The sequence below is a fragment of the Liolophura sinensis genome, chromosome 3 (genome assembly GCF_032854445.1).
Source record: "Liolophura sinensis isolate JHLJ2023 chromosome 3, CUHK_Ljap_v2, whole genome shotgun sequence".
Classification (NCBI taxonomy): domain Eukaryota; kingdom Metazoa; phylum Mollusca; class Polyplacophora; order Chitonida; family Chitonidae; genus Liolophura; species Liolophura sinensis.
This window is the reverse complement of record NC_088297.1, coordinates 26,613,583-26,636,420: the sequence shown is the minus strand read 5'-3', so window position 1 is coordinate 26,636,420 and position 22,838 is coordinate 26,613,583. Positions and strand designations below refer to the sequence as shown.

Below are 22,838 nucleotides of genomic sequence, written 5' to 3'. Positions count from 1 at the left end.
GCGGTGTGTTTGTAAACACAGTTTCCCATCGCATGTCTGCTGAAGTAATACTATCTCAGGGTGACTTGTTAGCTTTGCAGTTTGGCTAATGTAGTACATAGCTTTTATAAAAGCTTTCCACTTTTCCGACGAGTTTATTTCTGGACGCCTCAATGTAACAATGACAGCACACCAACCTGTCGTGATTCAGTCTGTGGATGAATTTTTAAGTTGTGTAAAAAGTTGCAAGGATTGTTGTAAAGGAGACTATATTTCATTCCATTGTCCGTTATGTCCACCGTCAAAGTTCAAGCCAACAAGGAAGAAGAAAGTAGAGAACCATTTGAGAGCTGTACACTGGAAAGCACGCGTTGAGGGACAAAATGGTACGTAAAATTAAGCATCAATACGTTTCATTCATCTAAAATACTGTGTACATATATAGTTATCGTCTGCGGCTTTATATGATAGGCGAGCTTTTTGATTAACTTTTCATGTTAAAAAAATAGATTCATTCCCTGTCAATGAGATGATATGTTCTTGAACTATTTTTCTACATCTTTTTTCGAAGTGTATACTCCTAGTGGTCATCCAGACGTATATGCAGATTTATCGGCTCTGTAGGTGACGCCAAAATTTTAAAAATTTGGCAAAAATTTTAATGCCAATCACTGGAAAACTATTCATCTGTAATAATTTGATACGACAGAAGAGCACAATTTGTCCTGCTGACCAACTTTCAGCATTGCACCATTACTGCTTTTCGCATCGTGTCTCAAAAATCAGAATAAAGTGTGCCTAAAAGCGAAAACTTCTTTAGAACCAAAACAAAGCCACATTCGTGGTTAGCTATTTATGCCTAATGCATGAACAGTAGGTAAATTGTGGTCAAACTTTTTAAGCTAGAACAAAGCTAGAACAAAAGCAAAGCCAGATTCATAATCTATTTGTCAAATTACACTGTATATATTCACACAAGAAATTGGATCAGCTCTGCACGGGTTTAAACTTCTTTCCAAAGCCTTCACTGTGCGAGCAATCTAATTAGGCTTTAAGTCTGCGCTATATATTACAGTCCATGCACATATGTCCATAAAATTGACCGCCATCACATGGGCTGTAAATTGAGCTGTTTTTGAGGCGTAAAACACCATTGAAATAAATAACTAAATTATCACAATGTTCAAAAGACGTGTTTATTTTTGTAGGTAAAAGTGCCGTTCTTTGCTATCTAACTGAACACAGTTCTTCACGGCATTTCCATTGCACGTCATGTTGAAGGATAATTATTCGCAAAGAGAACACTAATTAAGGAAATGCATTTCAAATCTGAATTGAATATTATACTCGTGTATATCTGCATTGTGGTGCTTGGGGCGACAAATGCTGGGCATGACTGAACATTGTTGCATGTCTTAGGGTTAAGGTCTTTGTCTTGAACACATTCTTTCCGATACGTTTTGCTTTAGAATGTGTAACGATGTGGGCGTCGATTTTGATAAGTGTTGCAGTCATTTCTCGTATGTTTTCAAGAAAGATACAACTTTTGTGATGTCTTGATTTCTGTAGGTTTTCGTCAGAAGACTTACAAGTGTCCAGGATTATTCCATTTGCGGACGAGGAACTCAACAATGAGGAGCAGGATTCCAACATGTTTATTTGTGTATCTGATGTCATTTCACAGGTATGGATAAGGGAGCAGTTGTCATGCAGGTGACATTGATTTGTTTATTTGATTGGTGTTTTACGCCGTACCCAAGAATATTTCACTTATACGACGGCGGCCAGCATTATGGTGGGAGGAAACCGGGCAGAGCCCGGGAGAAACCCACGACCATCCGCAGGTTGCTGGCAGACCTTCCCACGTACGGCCGGAGAGGAAGCCAGCATGAGCTGGACTTCAACTCACAGCGACCGCATTGGTGAGAGACTCCTAGGTCATTACGCTGCGCTAGCGCGCTAACCGACTGAGCCATGAAGGCCCCAGGTGACATTGAGGCATATACTCAAAATGTTTAGAAATAACAGGTGGGTCTGAGCCTCAAGTATTCAGCATCAGTAGAAAAATACCATTAAACTGTGTCTGACAATTTTTGGATTTTTAACCAACTTAAACACAATGTTTGGATTGTATATATATATGCCGCATAATGTTGATATTTCAGGTTGATGTGATCGACCAGTATGTGGAAGGCTTGTTGACAGACAGAGGTTCAAAGTGGTATGTATAGCTTAAATCTGTACACTTCATTTATTTTCTTTGTCTTTTACATATTTTTCTATATTTCCTCATATGTGTAGGCGCATTCTGGAGTTTCGCACAGTGACTGGTGTGAACAACAATTAGCTTAGGAATACCTACACATTTTTCTGCGCAATTATAATTTACAGACACAGTGTATTTAATTGACCCTTGTATTTGACTATATACAGTAGTTTTAAACACATTTCTGTCTTTCCCTATTCTTCTATAGTGGCGTGCAGCACCATTGTACATTCATATCACACAAACTCGAAAGATTTCGCTGCTATTTGAAGAATAGTTGCTGCGATACAAATAATTAATTTGTTACATGACATATAGTTTAATGTATTGTTTCACATCATACAGCCACACTTGATGGTAGCATGTGATTTCATAAAGATCCTCATGCACTTCATCGCCCGGGATATATTATTATGCATCTAAAACGAGTGTTTTAGAGTGTTTCACTGTGTTATATTGATAGCTTCTCCTAACCCCTTCCTCGTACAACTGTATACATGATTATGTGTTTATCTAGGTCCGAGAGCTCTGAGCTGGAGATTTTCTTGACAAATCCGAGAAGGGAATTTCTAAAGGGCTTTGGTTTCGGTTATGTCTTGGACTTGGTACGTAAAAGTGTGATTTCGGTGTATAAATTGTTTATAAATTGATATTGACTTTATCGCTTAGCTTGATGTATATGTACTGAAAATACCCTTTGTATGGAAAAAGCCGTGTTACTATATTTATATATGTTTTCGTACCAAAAACAACGCTGCGAGACTGGAATTTTGTAAATGTTTTGTGAGTAAATTATGGCCATTCTGGGTGTTATTTCGAATGGGTATGCGTATGGTACTTAATAAGATTTTCTCTTTTAGGCTTATACATATCTCGAAGCCTATGTGGAAAAAAAGTTCTTCAAATTGAAGCTTAGGGACAAACGGTACGTATAGGTACATGTAGGTAGGGTGGTTGCCAGTAATCCCGGTCTTCTCCATGCACGTTTCAAATAATCATGCCTATAAGGGTTTTTTGTTACAGTACAGATCTGGGATGTTCTGTTTGTTTGTTGTCACAACTTATTTTGGTCCAAGAGTGAAGAAGAAAGTGACGGATTCATTGCTGCTTACATAGAGCGTGATTAAATTATGCGAAACAATCTGCATATGCTTTTGTATACCTTGTCTGTATATGTGCATTGGAAATAGGCCATGATTATCTTTCACTGTGTGATTATTTTCTTGTGTGAAACATTGCTTCAGGCGCCCCGCCACATCTGGATTTGTACACAAGCTAGTCCAGCTACCAGGAACCGAGCGAATTCAGAAGATTTTAAATGTGGATGGGTTTGTATTTACCTTGTGTTTTATCTGTCTGTTTTTATTTTTTGGTATAATTAGATATGGCTATTTTGGCTCCAGTTATGAATGGAGTAGTATCGGAATGATTTTTGCTAAAGCCATAAAAAGGAGGAAAGTAACGAAGAATATTGCAGTCATCAAGTAGTCATTTACATGTAGATGTGTGTTTAATTATTTATCATTATAATTTCATAATTTTGTTCCGCGCATGACTTGCTAAAAAGTGTGCAGGCATATAGCAATATATATACATTAGTAGCAATATATATACATTTCCAGATTTCAGTCTTTTACAAATGAAATAGGAAGCCTTTAACAGGATTGCATTCTGTTCACATTTTTGTCTTTGTAGGTACGAAGGGACAGTCAGGAATAGGAGATGTAAGGAAGCTTTGGTTCGGGATGTAGTCGCACTGCTTGTATCCAACAAACTGCACATATCTTTACCAGAAGCAAGACGAAGATGCTGTCAAACTGAACATTCATCGTTACACACGGCACTTAAAAAAAGTGAACAATTAAGAGCACACCGCTTAATCAGCAGTACCGAGTCGTAAATGGAATGCCGTGTGTGTAAATAATAGATGACTGATGAGTTGACAATGTGTATTTTATATCATTGTTATCATTGTATCATGGCTATATGCCTTGTACATATAGCCTACACCTATGATGTATCTTCCATTCCACCTCCAAACCATTCATTGCTTCACTTACACATGTATAGAATCTTAGAATGTACAAGAGAGTTAATACACTAATAAACTTGCCTAGGGTACTGCAGCATATGTAATGAAACACAACTTTTATCCGTACATCTCGGTAAAGCGTTCTTCAGTTTATAATAGTTTTTCTGTAAAGGTTTTTGCAAACCGGATGAATACAATGCTGTAACCATTTTTAGGGAAAGGAACTTGTTGAATTAGAGTTTCTGTTGGCAAACTCTCCATGGGCGGTGGGTTATGGCACTACGACAGGGCTCCTTAAAATACATATATTTAAACTAGAATGTGGTTGTTGACTTTTTTATTCAACTGTCCGGAATTGGTGGCCACTGGATTTCTCATATTGGATGATTCGAGGATTATATTCTAAGGCTCTGTGAAAACTTTCTCATCTACGTACATGTAGAGAAAGGCAAACTCGGTTTGTCCTCGTTCGTGTTGGGCTTTTCCCATCTGCGGAGAAAAAGGATGGTAAATTAGTCACCGTCCTCCTCGTGGATTTTGTACCTGATACCTATAGGAACGTCAATTAACCACCGTCCTCCGTATGGATGTTGTACTTTATACCTGCAGGAATGTAAATTAGCCACCGTCCTCCTCATGGATTTTGTACTTTAAACCTATAGGGATGTAAATTAGCCACCGTCCTCCTCGTGGATGTTGTACCTTATACCTACGGGGAGGTAAATCAGCCACCGTCCTCCTCATGGATGTTGTACTTTAAACCTATAGGGATGTAAATTAGCCAACGTCCTCCTCGTAGATGTGGTACCTTATACCTATATGGATGTAAATTAGCCACCGTCCTCCTCGTGGATGTTGTACTTTATACCTATAGGAAGATAAATTAGCCACTGTCCTCCTCGTGGATGTTGTACTTTATAGCTATAGCCTCGTGGATGTTGTACTTTATACCTGCAGGAACATAAATTAGCCACCGTCCTCCTCGTCGATTTTGTACTTTATACCTGCAGGAAGGTAAATTAGCCACCGTCCTCCTCGTGGATGTTGTACTTTATACATATAGGGATGTAAATTAGCCACCGTCCTCTTTGTGGATGTTGTACTTTATACCTATAGGCAGGTACATTAGCCACCGTCCTCCTCGTGGAAGTTGTACCTTATACCTATAGGAAAGTAAACTAGCCAACGTCCTCCTCATGGATGTTGTACTTTACACCTGCAGAAAGGTAAATTAATCACCGTCCTTGTCGTGGATGTTGTACTTTACACCTGCAGAAAGGTAAATAAGTCACCGTCCTCCTCGTGGATGTTGTACTTTACTCCTGCAGGAAGGTAAATTACCCACCGTCCTCCTCATGGATGTTGTACTTCACACCTGCAGAAAGGTAAATTACCCACCGTCCTCCTCGTGGATGTTGTACCTTATACCTATAAGAAAGTAAACTAGCCAACGACCTCCTCATGGATTTTGTACTTTATACCTGCAGGAAAGTAAATTAGCCACCGTCCTCCTCGTGGATGTTGTACTTTATACATATAGGGATGTAAATTAGCCACCGTCCTCCTTGTGGATGTTGTACTTTATACCTAAAGGCAGGTAAATTAGCCACCGTCCTCCTCGTGGAAGTTGTACTTTATAACTATATGACGGTAAAGCATCCACCGTCCTCCTCGTGGATGTTGTTCCTGATACCTGGAGGAAGGTAAATTAGCCACCGTCCTCCTCGTGGATGTTGTACTTTATACCTGCAGGAAGGTAAATTACCCACCGTCCTTCTCGTGGATGTTGTTCCTGATACCTGTAGGAAGGTAAATTAGCCACCGTCCTCCTCGTGGATGTTGTACTTTACACATATAGGGATGAAAATTAGCCACCGTCCTCCTTGTGGATGTTGTACTTTATACCTATAGGCAGGTAAATTACCCACCGTCCTCTTCGTGGATGTTGTACTTTATAACTATATGAAGGTAAAGCATCCACCGTCCTCCTCGTGGATGTTGTACTTTACACCTGCAGAAAGGTAAATTAGCCACCGTCCTCCGCATGGATGTTGTACTTCACACCTGCAGAAAGGTAAATTAGCCACCGTCCTCCTCATGGATGTTGTACTTCACACCTGCAGAATGGTAAATTAGCCACCGTCCTCCTCATGGATGTTGTACTCTACACCTGGAGAAAGGTAAATTAGTCACCGTCCTCCTCGTGGATGTTGTACTTTACACCTGCAGGAACATGAATTAGCCACCGTCCTCCTCATGGATGTTGTACTTGACACCTGCAGAAAGGTAAATTAGCCACTGTCCTTTTTGTGGATGTTGTACCTGATACCTGCAGAAAGGTAAATTAGTCACCGTCCTCCTCATGGATGTTGTACTTCACACCTGGAGAAAGGTAAATTAGCCACCGTCCTCCTCATGGATGTTGTACTTTACACCTGCAGAAAGGTAAATTAGCCACCGTCCTCCTCGTGGATGTTGTACATGATACCTGCAGGAAGGTAAATTAGCCACCGTCCTCCTCGTGGATGTTGTACTTTACACCTGCAGAAAGGTAAATTAGTCACCGTCCTCCTCGTGGATGTTGTACCTTATAACAGTAGGAAGGTAAATTAGCCACCGTCCACCTGGTGGATGTTGTATCTGATACCTTCAGGAAGGTAAATTAGCCACTGTCCTCCTCATGGATGTTGTACTCTATACCTGCAGGAAGTTAAATTAGCCACCGTCCTCCTCGTGGATGTTGTACTTTATACCTATATGAAGGTAAATTAGGCACAATTTATATAGATGCCGGGGGAAAACCACCGTCTTGCCAAGTACCTGTATACTGTACAGTCCTACAGGCCTATGAACCCCATGTCGGGACAACGGGTCTGGAGAGGCCGTGGGCTGTTGGGTCCTTATGATATAGAATACCTTGTCTTATTCATCATCTGTCTTCGATAGTTCGATAATTTATACCGATAATTTATAAGATACCTTGTCTTATTCATCATCTGTTGTCTATAGTTCGATTATTTTGGAGAAGCCCTGTAGTAAATAAAATTTAAGTTAATAGTATGAGATATACAGTGATATAATCCGTATGTCTTTTTAGTGAACACAAATGTGTAACTATATCCCACTACTTTACATTTCGCGCCATATGTGTGGTCATGCGCACTACACCGTCCTCCTGATGGATGTCCGTTCTCCTGGTGGATGTACTTCCGTTCCCCTCGTGGATGTAGGCTGACGAGTACTGTTGGGATGGTGATCGGAAAGCAGAAAAGGTAAAATATCATCTAAAACCGAAAATCCGATTATTTTATCATTTGCGGTGGTGCAAGTTGAAACACGATTAAGCTCGCTTTTTACCTTGCATTGATTTATTATTGAGCTAACCAATGTATTCGTGGGAGTCCAAAAAGACTGGGTTTCCAAGAAAGAAAATATGTTTTCAAATTCAATAATTAATCAACAAATCTTTAAATAGACAATCAAGTTAAATCATTACGCGAGCTTAAATGTGCATACACGTACTGGTCAACGTAAAATCAGATTTTATGGCCCTGAGTCATCCTGAGCGATTGAAAGACAGCTAAGCCTAGTAACCTTTCCGGCACGTATGCCTTATCAGTTTTATATATATATATACGGGGACTAATACATAACATATATTAGTCCCAGATATTTTCAGGGCTACCGTGAAATTGTTATTTAATTTAGAGAATAGCCTATGTTAATTTGTTCATTATCCATTTCCTGTATTTATGACCATAGGTCGTTGATTAGCATAAGTTTAAAATCGAAAGTTTGAGCAAAGTCTTCCGTATAAATTACAGGTTAAAGTTTTTTCTGCACGCCGAGCGCTGCGGAAGTCTTTTGTTTTGGTGAAATAAAAACTCTTTAATCTAATATTTCAATGTGATGCGGTGTGAGAAAAACATATATAATTCCCATAAACACTGTTACCTTACAAAAAAGATCGCAAAGTGAATATTTTAGAACATCACATGTAACCGAGAAATCACGCGACATCGCACGCCGAACGTTGATGATGGCGGCAATGGAACATGTGCGCTTCGATAACCAAATTTCGATTCTGAAGACGTCGTCCTTGGAGAATTTCTCACAAATGTAAGACTGCTGAGTAGCTTGTAAACTTTAGGAATTTTGTACAATGCTATTTGTTTAGGTGTACGATTTGATCTCGTACAAACTTTGGGGCGATCTGTTTCAGGTTAGCCCTCGCCGGTAGTACTGACGCTTTATTTACGACACCCATGAACGTCTGCATTACGTTGTTCACGACGAAGCCGCTACGTTTATTTTACAACACACATGCAGTGACTGTATTCAGCTGAGTGCTCCCTTAATAGACAGAACGTAAGTGACAGTGTTTTAATTCGGATGTCAGTCGATGAGTGGTGTCATGGTGTCATGGTGAGAAGTAGCCTCTGTGCACAGTTCTATGGTTAGGCTATGTTTGTTGTACATGTACTTTCACTTGTAGAAAGGTATAGACAGAGGATGGGTAGTCCGAAATGCAGCCGCCAGGATGACATTTTTGGTGTTGGATATCGCCATGAAAACATTCCCCTGCTGGAAGTGACTGGTGATTATCTGCCTTAAACAGTGCTTCAGATCGATATGTTTTTATGGCAGTAAAGTACTCCTAAATATTAGCAGAGGTGTACTGGCTTATGTCTTAGGAGTACTGCAAATTGCTAAAACTTGTGTTACATGTTGATTAACATTTGGATGTGTAACATTTCAAATTATGAAGACGCAATCTCTCTCCTGAGAGATGCTCTTAGAATCAGGTATTGGTGACCTTCCGAGGCCATATCTAGAAAAAAAAAAACATTTATGTTCTGCTTGCAACTGTAAAGTACTGCTACTGGTACCGGTACTGAATAAATCTTCATATTACTACTGGCAACATCAAAACTATTTCAGTTCACATGCTTCACACTGAATTTTTTTCATGAAATTATAAAGTAAATTTATAATCTTTTTTGGTTTTTATCACTGCATTTATAATACAGAAAAGGACTTTTTTGGTGGCAAAAAATGAAAACTTAGGTCTCATGGAACATATTATCAGATGCCTGTTCATAGTTGGGATTAAGCGGCGAACGCTCGTTAGGGTTGCGCATGGGTCGCCGTCCATCTAATTATGGGGAAGGTTTGCCACGAGCCAAGGCTGAGATTCAAATATTTTAAGTTCACCGGGAAAAGGCCTTTAAAATCTGAACCACAAGATGTGTTTAAGTCGATTTACTCCGGCACTTAAATGCTGTTAGCATTTTGTACGACAAACGGCCCGTACTGATAGCAGTCTGTGTAGCATTTCAGGTATTAAGCGCGCCTCCACACTAAAAGCTTTCACGTAACCACGCACGCTGAAAGTTGGCTAAAATAGTCAGTTTATCTCTCTTGAAAATAACAAAAAGTTAGGAGATAACTTCTGAGTCTGTCACGGAAAAAACGTTTCTTTCGCTGAACTTTCGCGGCGACTTTACATATGAAATGAGTGAGGACAAACGATTGACTAGGCTCCAATGCAAAGTATGTTCAGAACATATTTCCAAGATTCGGGGCGAGACAAAGATTCGAGGCATCAGTGGACAGTCACTGCAGTCTCTCGTAAACTGTGTGGTCAGCATAACTTACAAGACACGTCAAGTCCGGGTCTTTGCATGACTGAGCAAAGCGAAAATTCTGTTCACTTGCGCAACGAGAAACATCGGCAACAACAGCAACATCCAATATTTTGGAAAATATGAAACTGAATGGGAGGACCGCCGAAAGTAAAGATGTTCCGAGTGTTTTTGTTGTTGTTGTCACTGTTGCTGTTGTCAATGTTGTTTGACGTTCGAACACCGGTCTTTGACAGCATTTTTTGATGACTTCGTGTATGTCTAGATATTAGGAAGGAGTGTACATTGTTTTCAAGAATTGGCCATTGTAACCTATTGCTAAGTTAAACGAAGACATAAAACAAGTAAAAACAGGACTAATGTGTACTTTACTCAACAAAACAAATTATTTATTTTACATTGAGGTCTATTCATTGTGGAAAACGTTTTTGACTGGGAAGGCACAGTCAACAGCAGTATGGACTTTCGCAGAGCAATGTTCTGTTAGATCAGACTAATCAATAACATATATTGAATGACGGTAACCCATTTTTATAATGGGTTACCATACATGAAAAAGTGGCAACCCACAAACAGGTTACCATGACCAGAGCTTAATTCCAACCCAGCTTGCTAACACATCAATGAGCTCAAATTACTATTATGCACTTGTTGCAATTCGCAATATTTATAGAAAACAGTCTTGTGTTTCTAAAAATAAAGTTTACCAACAATGCACCTAAAAACCTTAGGGATGGTAAGTATGAGAGTTAGGATATCTAGCAGTGTTCAGCAACAACATGCTCTGTGCAAGAATTCATGAAGGTTTACAAAGATCTGGAATTTCCATACACATCCAGCTTGTCTTTGGTTGGTTGTTGCTGTATTTGGGCACCATAACTTCTTGGAAAATCTCAGAAATTTGGCATCCTTTCACGTGACAATGTGCTTGAGTTGTACCTTGCCAGGCATTTATGATCAATGCAACTTTCCAGACAATCTGTGAGTCAGCAGAAAGTAATGCGACTTAGCACAGTTTAACCAATAGATTTATCCCCCATATTCAACCCACAAGTGATTCTACCTATCAACAGGAAATAACATCTATGTACGCTTTAAGAAACTCATGTGTATCTTAATTTTTCTAAGCGTATTTGTTACTCCTATTTTTTCACTTATGTGCATATTGGGCATATTTAAAGGCCTAAACTACCCTGATATGCCCCTTATCTGGAGCACTGTTTAAAGTGAAAGACTTTCTTTCATCAACAATGTAATTAGGTTACCGACAGAAATAGCCATCAGTTTACAAGGTATACAAGAACAGTAATTTGTACGATATATAACTTTTACTGCGAATGGTGGGTCGTGTGAACATCTTTCAGATTACAGTGAAGGATTACAGTTGATAAAACTCGCGCGAACGCCTGATTGTTCTCACACAATTTTGGAAAACAAAAGCCTGTATTGACTTGTGAATGGCAAAGGGTGAAAGGCATTTATCCAGATTCTTTAAAGTTAAAATAAAGTTGAAAAGTTCGCCTTTGACACCATTGGATCAGATGACTGAGGTACGTGTAGTGACACAGCTGCTGAGATCATTACCTATCTAATCCAAAAGATCTTTGTTGTGAGAATAAACATCAGTATTTCATAAAAAACCAAACTTAAACTAACTTATGTAGTTTTCAGGTAATGATTCCATAGAGAAGCCACAAAAAAGTGAGCTGCTGTAACATTAATTTCTATATACATGTATAATGAATTTATGTTTTTGTGATTCAGATGGCTTTGAACCCAGACTGTCCTGTATGCCGACAAAATGGGCTTCAGGGGAAACTACAACGCTTTCATATCAATTTTGAGGAGTCCATTACTCTGTGTGCCAATAAAAAGGTAAGAAATGATTCAGAGAATTTTGATTTGTGACACTTATTAGAATGAATGACACTCCTCTTAATCCTGTTATAAAAATTGACGAGTGAAGAGTAATCTGTTTTATCTGCTACAATGTATCAGTGTGCATGAATTTCCTTTTATACAAAAAGAATTGGTGGGTAAATAATAACATTTTTGGTTACTAGCATTTCAGCAATTCTTCTCCGTCACAGTTTTTCTCGTCCTAACCTTAAAATGATCAGTCTAATAAATTAATGGTACATTTTATGTTGGCAGTGTACATACCCATTAGGCCTTGTTAAGACAGATGATCTCATCAGAAAGCCTGAAAGCCTGAAGAGAGAGGTATCCAATGGAAAGAGAGCAGTATCCAATGCAGACAAGATTCACAATTCCTCAGGGATTGGAAACACTGTCACAAAGAATCTCTCTCCATGGCGTGGAAAAACAGGTCCTCACATTTCAAGACACAAAGTGTGTGGTGGTTACACTCCTGGACTGTTCCAGAAAAACATTGTCCCTGTCACGTTGGCAGAGGTTGAATTGGAAGATAGACGTACTCCAAACCAAGGCCAGATCAGGACTTGTGATGCTCATGAGTCCGGTACAATTCCAGCAGGAACCTATAAAACAGCAGCTAGTGTTCACAATGCAACACCTGCAGCTGGAAACCTCCCCTCAGGAAATGGCACCCAAATGAAGGCAAACTATGTTATGACCACCAGTGTGAAGAAATCCTCAATCCATTCTGTTAAACTGAATGGTTTTGATGTTCAGAGTTCAGCTGAGACCAGGGGAAGCCGGAGTAATGATGGACGATGTAATCGGAGGGCAAACTCTGGCAGAGGTGGAAAACTGCCGGTACGAGACTATTGTAATGCCCAGCAAAATGATGTGAAGGGAGAAGATGTAGATGTTCTCAGTAAGTGGTATATACAGTGGGAAAATCGGGATGCCCTGTGTTGGTTAGACGTTGTCCTCTGTCTGCTAGTGCAGAGCCGGTCGGTTAAAACGGCAGTTGACCTTTCTTTGAAAACTTCCTCAGGCACAGAGCCAGAGACAGGAAAGACATACATAGTCCGCACCTTGTTAGCGGCTTATGATCAGGCCATGGCACTAAGCAAGTCGCTTTGCACCGAGAGAGAAAAACTAAAGATTGTGCCAAAGTCAGAAGGAGGAGAAACATTGACTAGAAGTGTTAGCAGTGGAGTGTGGACTCAAGATAGATTTGCTCAACAGCAGGAGATAAAACCTGCCAAAGACACCAAGATTAAAGATAAAGGCATGTCTTGGGAATCACATGCAGAGAAGGAATCAAAGAAACAAGTCTTCCATTTGTCAAGACCTATTCAATCAATTTCAAATGGCGGCGTTCCCCTCAAAATGGGTGCAGGGCAAATTCACAGCCCCAACCTGGCATCCTGGGCAGAGATAATGGTTCGGGACCCTGGCTTCCGGAAGGCCCGCTCCATACTTAACTGTGTTCGGGAGCAGGTCTGGCAGGTTTTACAGCCCAAGTTACAGTGTGAGAAAGGACGCAAAGACAGCCCTGTTTTTGCCATTCCATTGTTGTTGCACTCAGACTCTGATATCTGCCACCTGTTTGAGACCACGTACAAGTTTGAGACGAAATGCTCTGAGTGTGGTGACACAAAGATTGAAAGGTAAGTACTGATATTGGAGCAGTGATACATCCTTCTAATTTTCTTGTCTAATTTTCATGTCTAATAATGACTTTCATATTCTATCCAAGTTCCACATTGAACCTTTGTAAATGAAAAGGTAAAGATTATGCCGATTATGTGGATCTTTACTAGCCCTGCCGACACTCCCCAGAATTTTGGAGGATTTCTCCATGTACAGTGTCTGGTTAACCAGTTGTGTTTGTCTTCCCCCAGGTATACCAAAGTCCTGCCAACTGTCCCCAAAGTTGTGGAGGATTTCTCCATGTACAGTGTGTAGTTAATGGGTTGTGTTTGTCTTCCCCCAGGCATACCAAAGTCCTGCCAACTCTCCCCAAAGTTGTGGAGGATTTTTCCATGTACAGTGTGTAGTTAATGGGTTGTGTTTGTCTTCCCCCCAGGTATACCAAAGTCCTGCCAACTCTCCCCAAAGTTGTGGAGGATTTCTCCATGTACAGTGTGTAGTTAACTGGTTGTGTTTGTCTTCCCCCAGGTATACCAAAACCCTGCCAACTCTTCCCAAAGTTGTGGAGGATTTCTCCATGTACAGTGTCTGGTTAACCAGTTGTGCTAGTCTTCCTCCAGGTATACCAGTCCTGCCAACTGTCCCCAAAGTTGTGGAGGATTTCTTCATGTACAGTGTGTAGTTAATGGGTTGTGTTTGTCTTCCCCCAGGTATACCAGTCCTGCCAACTCTCCCCAAAGTTGTGGAGGATTTCTTCATGTACAGTGTGTAGTTAATGGGTTGTGTTTGTCTTCCCCCAGGTATACCAGTCCTGCCAACTCTCCCCAAAGTTGTGGAGGATTTCTTCATGTACAGTGTGTAGTTAATGGGTTGTGTTTGTCTTCCCCCAGGTATACCAAAGTCCTGCCAACTGTCCCCCAAAGTTGTGGAGGATTTCTTCATGTACAGTGTGTAGTTAACGGGTTGTGTTTGTCTTCCCCCAGGTATACCAGTCCTGCCAACTGTCCCCAAAGTTGTGGAGGGTTTCTTCATGTACAGTGTGTAGTTAACGGGTTGTGTTTGTCTTCCCCCAGGTATACCAAAGTCCTGCCAACTGTCCCCAAAGTTGTGGAGGATTTCTCCATGTACAGTGTGTAGTTAATGGGTTGTGTTTGTCTTCCCCCAAGTATACCAGTCCTGCCAACTGTCCCCAAAGTTGTGGAGGATTTCTTCATGTACAGTGTGTAGTTAACGGGTCGTGTTTGTCTTCCCCCAGGTAGACCAAAGTCCTGCCAACTGTCCCCAAAGTTGTGGAGGATTTCTCCATGTACAGTGTGTAGTTAACGGGTTGTGTTTGTCTTCCCCCAGGTATACCAAAGTCCTGCCAACTGTCCCCAAAGTTGTGGAGGATTTCTCCATGTACAGTGTGTAGTTAACGGGTTGTGTTTGTCTTCCCCCAGGTATACCAAAGTCCTGCCAACTCTCCCCAAAGTTGTGGAGGATTTCTTCATGTACAGTGTGTAGTTAACGGGTTGTGTTTGTCTTCCCCCAGGTATACCAAAGTCCTGCCAACTCTCCCCAAAGTTGTGGAGGATTTCTTCATGTACAGTGTGTAGTTAACGGGTTGTGTTTGTCTTCCCCCAGGTATACCAAAACCCTGCCAACTCTCCCCAAAGTTGTGGAGGATTTCTCCATGTACAGTGTGTAGTTAACGGGTTGTGTTTGTCTTCCCCCAGGTATACCAAAGTCCTGCCAACTGTCCCCAAAGTTGTGGAGGATTTCTCCATGTACAGTGTGTAGTTAACGGGTTGTGTTTGTCTTCCCCCAGGTATACCAAAGTCCTGCCAACTCTCCCCAAAGTTGTGGAGGATTTCTCCATGTACAACGTCTCACACTGGAGGGACTGCTTCTTCTGCTCAGCACCAAACCAGAAGAGACAGCTTCACTTTGAAAAGTAAGTCGCCAGTAACTTTAAGTAGAAGTGCTTTTGCCAGAGTCTAATTGAAAAATTTTTTATTTTTACCTCGTCCTAGTGTGTTGTTGATGGACTCCTGTCACTTACTAAAAACGACTAAGAATAGATTCACGTATGTTTCTGAATTGTGTTCTGGAGTAGGAAGCCTGTTGATAATCAACATTATCATGAAATGCTTTGCAGACTCATGCCCCTGTGACTGAATATTTCCTCCATGGATTGACAGGTGGTAAGCGAGTCATGGCTAGATGATAAAGATTCTTGACTTCCAGTCACTAGGATACACGTGGTTCATGTTTGACACTAATTTGCTGTAGGTCAGTGGTTTACCACAGGGACGGGTTTCCTCCGCCCACAAAACTGCTATCAGCTTAAACTCTAGATAGAGATAGTGAGGTACATATGTGTTTATATATAGGTATATTTCTAACTGCACATATATAAATTTTTTTTTTCTTTGTTCAAAATCCTACATGTATGTAAATTGTGTTTGTGTATAACTTAACAAACACTGATGTGTTTGTGTATGTGTCTTTAAGTTGGCTTCAGCAAGATTGTTAATGGATGTTTTCCTATTGTTCATGGATGTTTTCCATTCTTGTGAGACCCGAAAATTTGGGTCACTTTCCATGGAATTTCATAGATGCTCATTTGGCTTGTACGTTTCACTCAGAGATGAAATGGAATCTCTTTAATTAAGGGTGGGTGGGAGTTCGCATGTGAGAAATGCAGGGTTTTTTTGGTTTGTGTTTGTGGGAAGGTTGGGGGGAGGGGGTGGCAAGGAGAGTTCACAAGCTTGGAAGTAAGGCTGGTTTTGCTAATAGCCCTTGTTACTCTCTTTTTTCAGGCTCTCACAGTGTGTAATGATCCACTTTGTGGAGGGTCTGCCCAGCTCTGACCTGACGGCCCTTCATTTCAGCCTTAGCGGCCAGTCCTACCAGGTGTCCAGTGTGGTGCAGTATAAAAGTGACCCGTCCCACTTCGTTATTTGGATTAAACACCCATCAGGTAAGTATACTATTTGCAGGTTTCAACATCTACAGCTTTGAGTTTGGTACATTTTGATCAACACATATTTTTTCTTTGAAAAACATCAAAAATTTTAACATTTTGACAAGCATTAGACAATGATGTGTATGAATCCGATTGTCGCGGTGGTTTTGAGAATTTCCCAGGTCATCTTATGTCGGGATTATTCTCGTGCACAAACTAAAGCAGTAAGTAATCAGTTGATAAGCTACAAACTCATGTCAGTAACTCTTTCAGATTGTATGACTTGTGTTGAGTTTGAGCAGGGTTTTCCTTACACCTATACTGGCTACCTATATACTATTCAAAATATTTTACTATTCAAAATATTTGTAAAATGAATGCAAATATATGTGTACGTAAGTTAAGTTAGTTTCTCGGTTCTGTTTTGTAGGGGATTTTTGGATGGAGTGTGATGACCTTGAAGGGCCATTGAGTAAGTTTGAAGGTCAAACCCCAAATCTCCCGGCTGGTCAAATCCATGTTGTATTCTGGGAAAGGACCTCTGCTGATGTCCAGCCAGAAATTGACAAGCAGCCATTTGGTTCGAGACAGAAACAACCCTTGAAATCACTGAACCTAAGATCTAGGAAGAAGGCAGCAGTCCTCGAGTCCTCAGAGGACATTTCAGGGACGAAGGAGCCGGATGTGGAAGGCAGTGCTACAAAGAAACCTGTCCCCACAGACCTCGGTGAGCGTAACTTCCGGCAAGACAATCAGAGTACAACTGCAGCAAAAGCCATCCCTCCTGTGGCGGTGAGGAAAACGTTTGCCTTGCTGAAGCAGATGAAATCCAGCAAGACATGCACCACATCATCCACTGATGTCTCCAGGTCACGCAGCCGAACGATTGGCACAGCTGGAGTTGGGATCAGGCCTTGTGTAAGAGAGCCTAGAGGGGCTGAGCCTAGGCGGCCCAATGCTGCGCTAGTCTTATCTCAGGGAAACCTATCTTTAACAGCATCGTCAGCCTCCAGTTCACCGAAAACTCAAGTGAAGTCAAAAGCAAATACTCAGGTGTTTGAAGGCTACAAATCTAAGGCAGTCTCCTGCACACAGAAGCAGAAGGAAAATGGTGAAGAAGAATTCATCACTAGCAGAACTTGTGGCTCAAATATCCACGTTAGTAAACAAAAACTGCTGTCTACCAAGGCAGCTATTCCTCCATCCCAGACAAGTGCTGTTACAGTCTCCCAGAATCCTATGTTAAAACGGAAAGGCTCTGTCCCTGTTCTGCCACGAAAGAAATTACGCTCTTCATGCCATTTGGCTGATCCTGCAAACTTGGACAGTTTCACTCAGAGGTCTGTTCACGGTCCTAGTGCCGGCCCTATAGCAGCCTTGGCTCTCTCTTCTCCAAACACTATACATGTGGAGAATCCGGCAGTGATGGAGCAAAATACAGAGTTTGTGCAAAACAATATTATTTCTGATCCAAATGGGGAACTGTCTGTTGAAGACCTTGTTTTACCAGAGTGGGTGGATGTGACCGAGGACCAGTCCAAACCGGATCTGTCTGATTTACTGTCCAATGCTCTGCCAGAACTGTCAGAGTTCCTGTCAGAGGATTACAAGGGGGATAACTCCAGTAGCACAGCACAGACTGAGATTCTCCAAAACCTGTACAAGGCCTTGGACTTAAACGTCAGTGCTAACTCCAGTGATATGACACAGCCCTTTGAATCCACCTACAGCCTGCCAGATGAATGCAGCGTTGACTCTGGTGATCTCACAGAGCTGTTGAGACCCACCCTTAACCTGCCAGACGAATGCAATTCCATTGATGCCTTACTGTCTCATTAAAGGTTGTGTTTTGTCAGAGTATTGGCCGTGCTCTGGATCAGTCTGTTGGATACAGAGTGTTGTGCTAGCAAACATCTTGTACTCGTGTACTGGATGTACTCTTGTATGAGGTGTTAATGTCTACACTATGGTTTAGTAGTAAAATTATTGCCGCTTCAGCATTTTCTCTCCAGCATAATAAATGCTGTAATGCTGACAAGGTGCAGAAGTACATTTTCATAAGAGCTCATGTTGGTTACCTCTTGGGTCATACCTGGGAATGTCTGTCAGAAACCTGCTGATGGTCATGGGTTTCCCCCCAGGCTATGCCCGTTAATTACCGACATAATACATAGCCAAATATGTGTTCTACTTTAGTGTTGCACTGTACCATTAAAGCCATTTCACTAATTTCAAAGCTATGTGCATCGCTTTGTATACGTATGCACATGTTCAATTGTATGCTAAATCAGTTGTTAATCTATGAATGTATCAAGTAATCTGGATATGTAAATGATTGTAGGATAAAAAGGACTATATTTGCACTGATCTGCTGTGTTTACTGAAGCGATGCTGCATGTATTTTGCACAGGTCTACTGTCTTGACTGTAGTGACACTATTTTGCACAGATCTGCTGTCTTGACTAGTGATGCTACATGTATTTTGCACAGATCTGCTGTCTTGACTGTAGTGATGCTACATGTATTTTGCACAGATCTGCTGTCTTGACTGTAGTGACACTATTTTGCACAGATCTTTGTTGAAGATATGTAACATCTTATTAGATGTATTGTTTCTTAAACGAAACAGTGTTTTTCTGCTTACTCTGACATTTCTACATCCAGTCATCTGGAAACAATGATTGATAAAAAAACACAAAGTTCTGCGTTGTGTTAGCCTAATAATGAACAGAAATTTCATTAATTTTGCTGACAGATACAGATAAAATAATGCTGATATTCTGAAAGCCACATTCATTCGTTCATTCATCCACAAATATTAATTTTAAGGCTGTAGTGCATTATATGACTAAGGTATGGGATGACACTTTTCAAACCCTAAAATACCCAAGAGACTTCAACAGATTTTGGACATGGTTAGCATGCTAGCCTCTCAGCAATGTGGTCGCTGTGAGTTCACAGCTAATGCTGTCTCTCCTCTCCAGCTGTATGTGGGAAGGTCTGTCAGCAACCTGTGGATGGTCATGGGTTTTTCCCAGGCTCTACCCGGTTGCCTCCCACAATAATGCTGGCCGCCGTTGTATAAGTAAAAAATTCTTGAGTACGTCCTAAAACACCAGTGAAATAAATAAAACAGATTTGATCTAATTCTTTATCTGAATTATTTATATTTCATTCTTTGTACAAATTTAATACCAAAGAACCTCTTTTTATATGCTGATAAATGCTTATATCGATACTTAAGCTGTTTATTTTTAAGATTTTTCAATATTAAAAAGAAAAAATATACAAATAAATTTTAGAATTTTGATAGTGTACTCCTGGCTGCTGTACAAATTCAAGTGTAGATGTACATCCGTCAGACCCCAGTATTCTCAGACATCATTCAGTTGACACGAAACTTGGTAAAGATATCTTTCATAACTTCTGTGGTAAATCATATGAGTGATCTGAAGTGACATTTGACCTCAATTCGTCAATTCTGATGCAGGTTAAGAATTGATTCACAAGGTTCTGTAATAGTGTCTCTGGACTGACAGTTATGATGAGTATTCCGCCTGAGGAACGGCATTAGCAATGATAGGTTACTAATAAGAGTTTCTTTTGTAGTATGTTGTTGTTCTTGTCTCATTTCTACATGTCATTCTCCGGGCCATTTACAAGTAAATACAAGCTCTGTTTACAAGTACATGTCCATATTTCGCTCCAGTCATATTCATCCAGGATCGCAAGATTGTCATTTGATTGTTCATTTTGATTGTTCATTTTGAAAAAAAAGGTTAAAAGAAAAGTTTTCCTCGTTTGCCTTGTCTGTTGTTCTGGCTTGTGAGCATGGAGAGACGTGCAGCCGAAAGTTGCGTAAGACGGTTCCTGCTCCGTGTCTTTGACCTGGTGGTGTTGGGAGTGCTCGCTTATACATACAATTATGCTGATCGACGCCTGGCCAATGCGGTAATCTTGACTACAGAATTAGGGTGGACAAGAGTATGCCTCCAGTTTGATTCGTGTTTTTTTTCTTTAACAAATAAGGACAAGAATATTCAAAATTTTCTTGAGCTAACGTATGAACGCAGGCATGATCCGATTGATCATGCAAATCCGTGTCACCCTTCTGACATTGAGAAAAACACATGGCCAAGACATGCCGAAAGACAAGTTTCATCACTGGATAATGTTTGTGAGTAAAGTTTACCCCGAACACCTGGCGGGTAAAACGTGTGTCCGACTTGGAGACAGACTTCCCTTTACATGTCTACTCCGACTGAAGAGTGATATCTATCGAACAGTTCATTGTCAAAGGAGGGGTGGTGACGTGGGGGCTTCATAAAACAACTAGATATAAGGAGACACTTTAAAGTTATGCCCTATTAGCTGATACAGCACCGCACGTGTCGTGTCTCAGGACTTCTGTGAAAAAAACTACAAGCGATGAACCGCCAAATTCACTTGTGTATTGATCGTCGTCATATGACTGAAAAATTGTTGAGTACGACGTTAAACCCCAAGCACTCACTCACTCACTCACTTGTGTATTGATGTATAAACAGAATTTAATTAAGCACCCCTTGGAATGTTTCACGATTGTGAGGCAGTTGTTAATTTGAGTACTACGATGATAATATCCATGTAGAAAAACACATTTCATGTCGGTCAGCATAAGAAACTTTCAGTTTATTATCCACAGAAACGCAGCGTATATGTAACATGCTAATCGTTAACTTCATGAAAAGCGTTTTCTTATAATCTGATATTGGGACGTAAAGCAAGTATATTTGGAGATATTTTGGCCAGTACCTGCCTGAAATGGCAAGGCGTAGACTGTCGGAGGCATTGAGGTGATAAATCCTTGGTGCGCGTGAGTCAGGGATATCATTTAAGGCCATTGGACGACAACTGGGCTACAACCACTCAGTCATTAGTAGCCCAAACATCAAGCTATGGGTGAAGTGAAGGATAGACGGTCAGGACAACCAAGGAAGACAACTCCCAGAGAAGACAGAGCCCTGCTCCAAAAGGATCATTAAACATCTTGCCCCTTCAGATTTCCATGGAAGACGACGTCTGAACCCGAAGGCGAATCCATTGGAGCGATGAGAGCAGGCCCCTTCTTTATGTCACGGGTGGTCGTCAGAGAGTCTGGAGGCAGAGAGGTACCCTATTGTACCATACGGTGGAGGTTCAGGTATGGTCTGGAGATACATGACTGTTTAACATGACTGCAAGTAGCCTTTAGTGACAGTACAAGGGAATCTTAATGGTCAACTGCACATTCGGGACATTCTGAATCCTGTTGTACCTGATTTCGACAACCACCCATTGGGTACTCACCCCGTATGGATGACAACGCCAGACCACATCGTGCTCGAGCTGTGACCGACTTTCTCCGGAATGAGGCGATTGTGACACTTCCATGGTGTGAAATGAGATCCTATTGCAACCCTCTGGAGGATGTCAGAGACATGACTGGTCGTCGTGCGCAAGCAAGGGATTTACCCGTACATGATCTGGCTCAACTGGAACTGCCTACACGAGGAATGGCAACGATTTCCCCCTTCAGAGTATCAAGAGGCGGACAGGTGGTATGAGGAGAAGGGTTCAGGCTGTCATCCAGGCACACAGTCTATACACCCGATATTGACATAAAGCGCTTTACGAGATACCAAATGGCGCTTTTATTGAGTACTTTCATTCACTGCATCAACACTGCTTACTCCAAGACCATACTTGTAAAGCCCTTGTTTCACATCAAAACCATTGATGATAGGAATACAGGTATGTTATCATTGAAACACATGGATTTCGATCATTTTGTCGTTTTTCATTAGCCAAAGAGTCACGAGATTTACAACCAATCACATTTGCACTCTTTTGATACAGAAAAACATTAATTGCGTGTGTTGAATTGGTGAATGCAATTGTACAACATCGCCTCAGTGAAAACTGGGGAGGTGCACAAAAAAGAAAAGCAGGATCAAAATATTACTTTTCACTTCAGATAAAAGTTGGTGGGAAATCGACAGCAGGCATATATTCTGTTGAGATTTTGAAACATTTCTCTATTTATCAGCAAGCATGTAGGTACAAATATTTGTGAACGAACGATTGGCTTGTGCGAAATACATCTACAGGTTTCGTTACAACGAGGCTCGTTGTGAGTAGATGTCGTTACCAGATAATTTTTTTCTGTTACCTGTATATGACAATTACTTTTTACTCACGGAAGACAAGGCTTGATCAGCATTCTCCAATTCAACACCCGCACTCACTCAATACAAACCACTCACATTAAGTGATTTTGTTTTTTATTAAACCTCAAACTAAGATTTCCTCTTATAACTTGGAGGGGGGCATCCGTGGCTAAGTTGGCTAGCGCAGCGCAATGACCCAGTAGCCTCTCACCAATGCGGTCACTGTGAGTTCAAGTCCAGCTGATGCTGGCTTCCT

At 41.0% G+C, this 22,838-nt stretch overlaps 2 protein-coding genes across 2 annotated transcripts; both read left to right on the top strand.

Annotated features, from left to right (window-relative positions):
- Positions 1 to 1,354: 1,354 nt before the first annotated feature.
- On the top strand, positions 1,355 to 4,145 carry LOC135463522 (uncharacterized). The gene is made up of 6 exons (XM_064740781.1): positions 1,355 to 1,663; positions 2,145 to 2,200; positions 2,763 to 2,850; positions 3,106 to 3,170; positions 3,490 to 3,573; positions 3,941 to 4,145. The coding sequence occupies exons 1-6, from the start codon at positions 1,631 to 1,633 to the stop codon at positions 4,143 to 4,145; spliced, it is 531 nt and encodes a 176-aa protein (XP_064596851.1). The 5' UTR covers positions 1,355 to 1,630.
- A 4,164-nt stretch (positions 4,146 to 8,309) lies between these two features.
- LOC135463738 (uncharacterized) lies at positions 8,310 to 20,167 on the top strand. The gene is made up of 6 exons (XM_064741148.1): positions 8,310 to 8,396; positions 11,687 to 11,797; positions 12,077 to 13,464; positions 15,255 to 15,380; positions 16,249 to 16,409; positions 16,825 to 20,167. Exons 2-6 carry the CDS (start codon positions 11,687 to 11,689, stop codon positions 18,231 to 18,233), a joined length of 3,195 nt encoding a protein of 1,064 aa, XP_064597218.1. The 5' UTR covers positions 8,310 to 8,396; the 3' UTR covers positions 18,234 to 20,167.
- The last annotated feature ends 2,671 nt before the right edge of the window (positions 20,168 to 22,838 follow it).

Bases quoted from the DNA above. Each gene is read 5' to 3' on its own strand.
- LOC135463738 (XM_064741148.1), top strand. From the start codon at position 11,687: ATGGCTTTGAACCCAGACTGTCCTGTATGCCGACAAAATGGGCTTCAG. The intron at 11,798-12,076 runs GTAAGAAATGAT...TTATGTTGGCAG, and splicing joins CTCTGTGTGCCAATAAAAAG to TGTACATACCCATTAGGCCT. The intron at 13,465-15,254 runs GTAAGTACTGAT...GTCTTCCCCCAG, and splicing joins GGTGACACAAAGATTGAAAG to GTATACCAAAGTCCTGCCAA.
- LOC135463522 (XM_064740781.1), top strand. From the start codon at position 1,631: ATGTTTATTTGTGTATCTGATGTCATTTCACAG. The intron at 2,201-2,762 runs GTATGTATAGCT...GTGTTTATCTAG, and splicing joins ACAGACAGAGGTTCAAAGTG to GTCCGAGAGCTCTGAGCTGG. The intron at 3,574-3,940 runs GTTTGTATTTAC...TTGTCTTTGTAG, and splicing joins AAGATTTTAAATGTGGATGG to GTACGAAGGGACAGTCAGGA.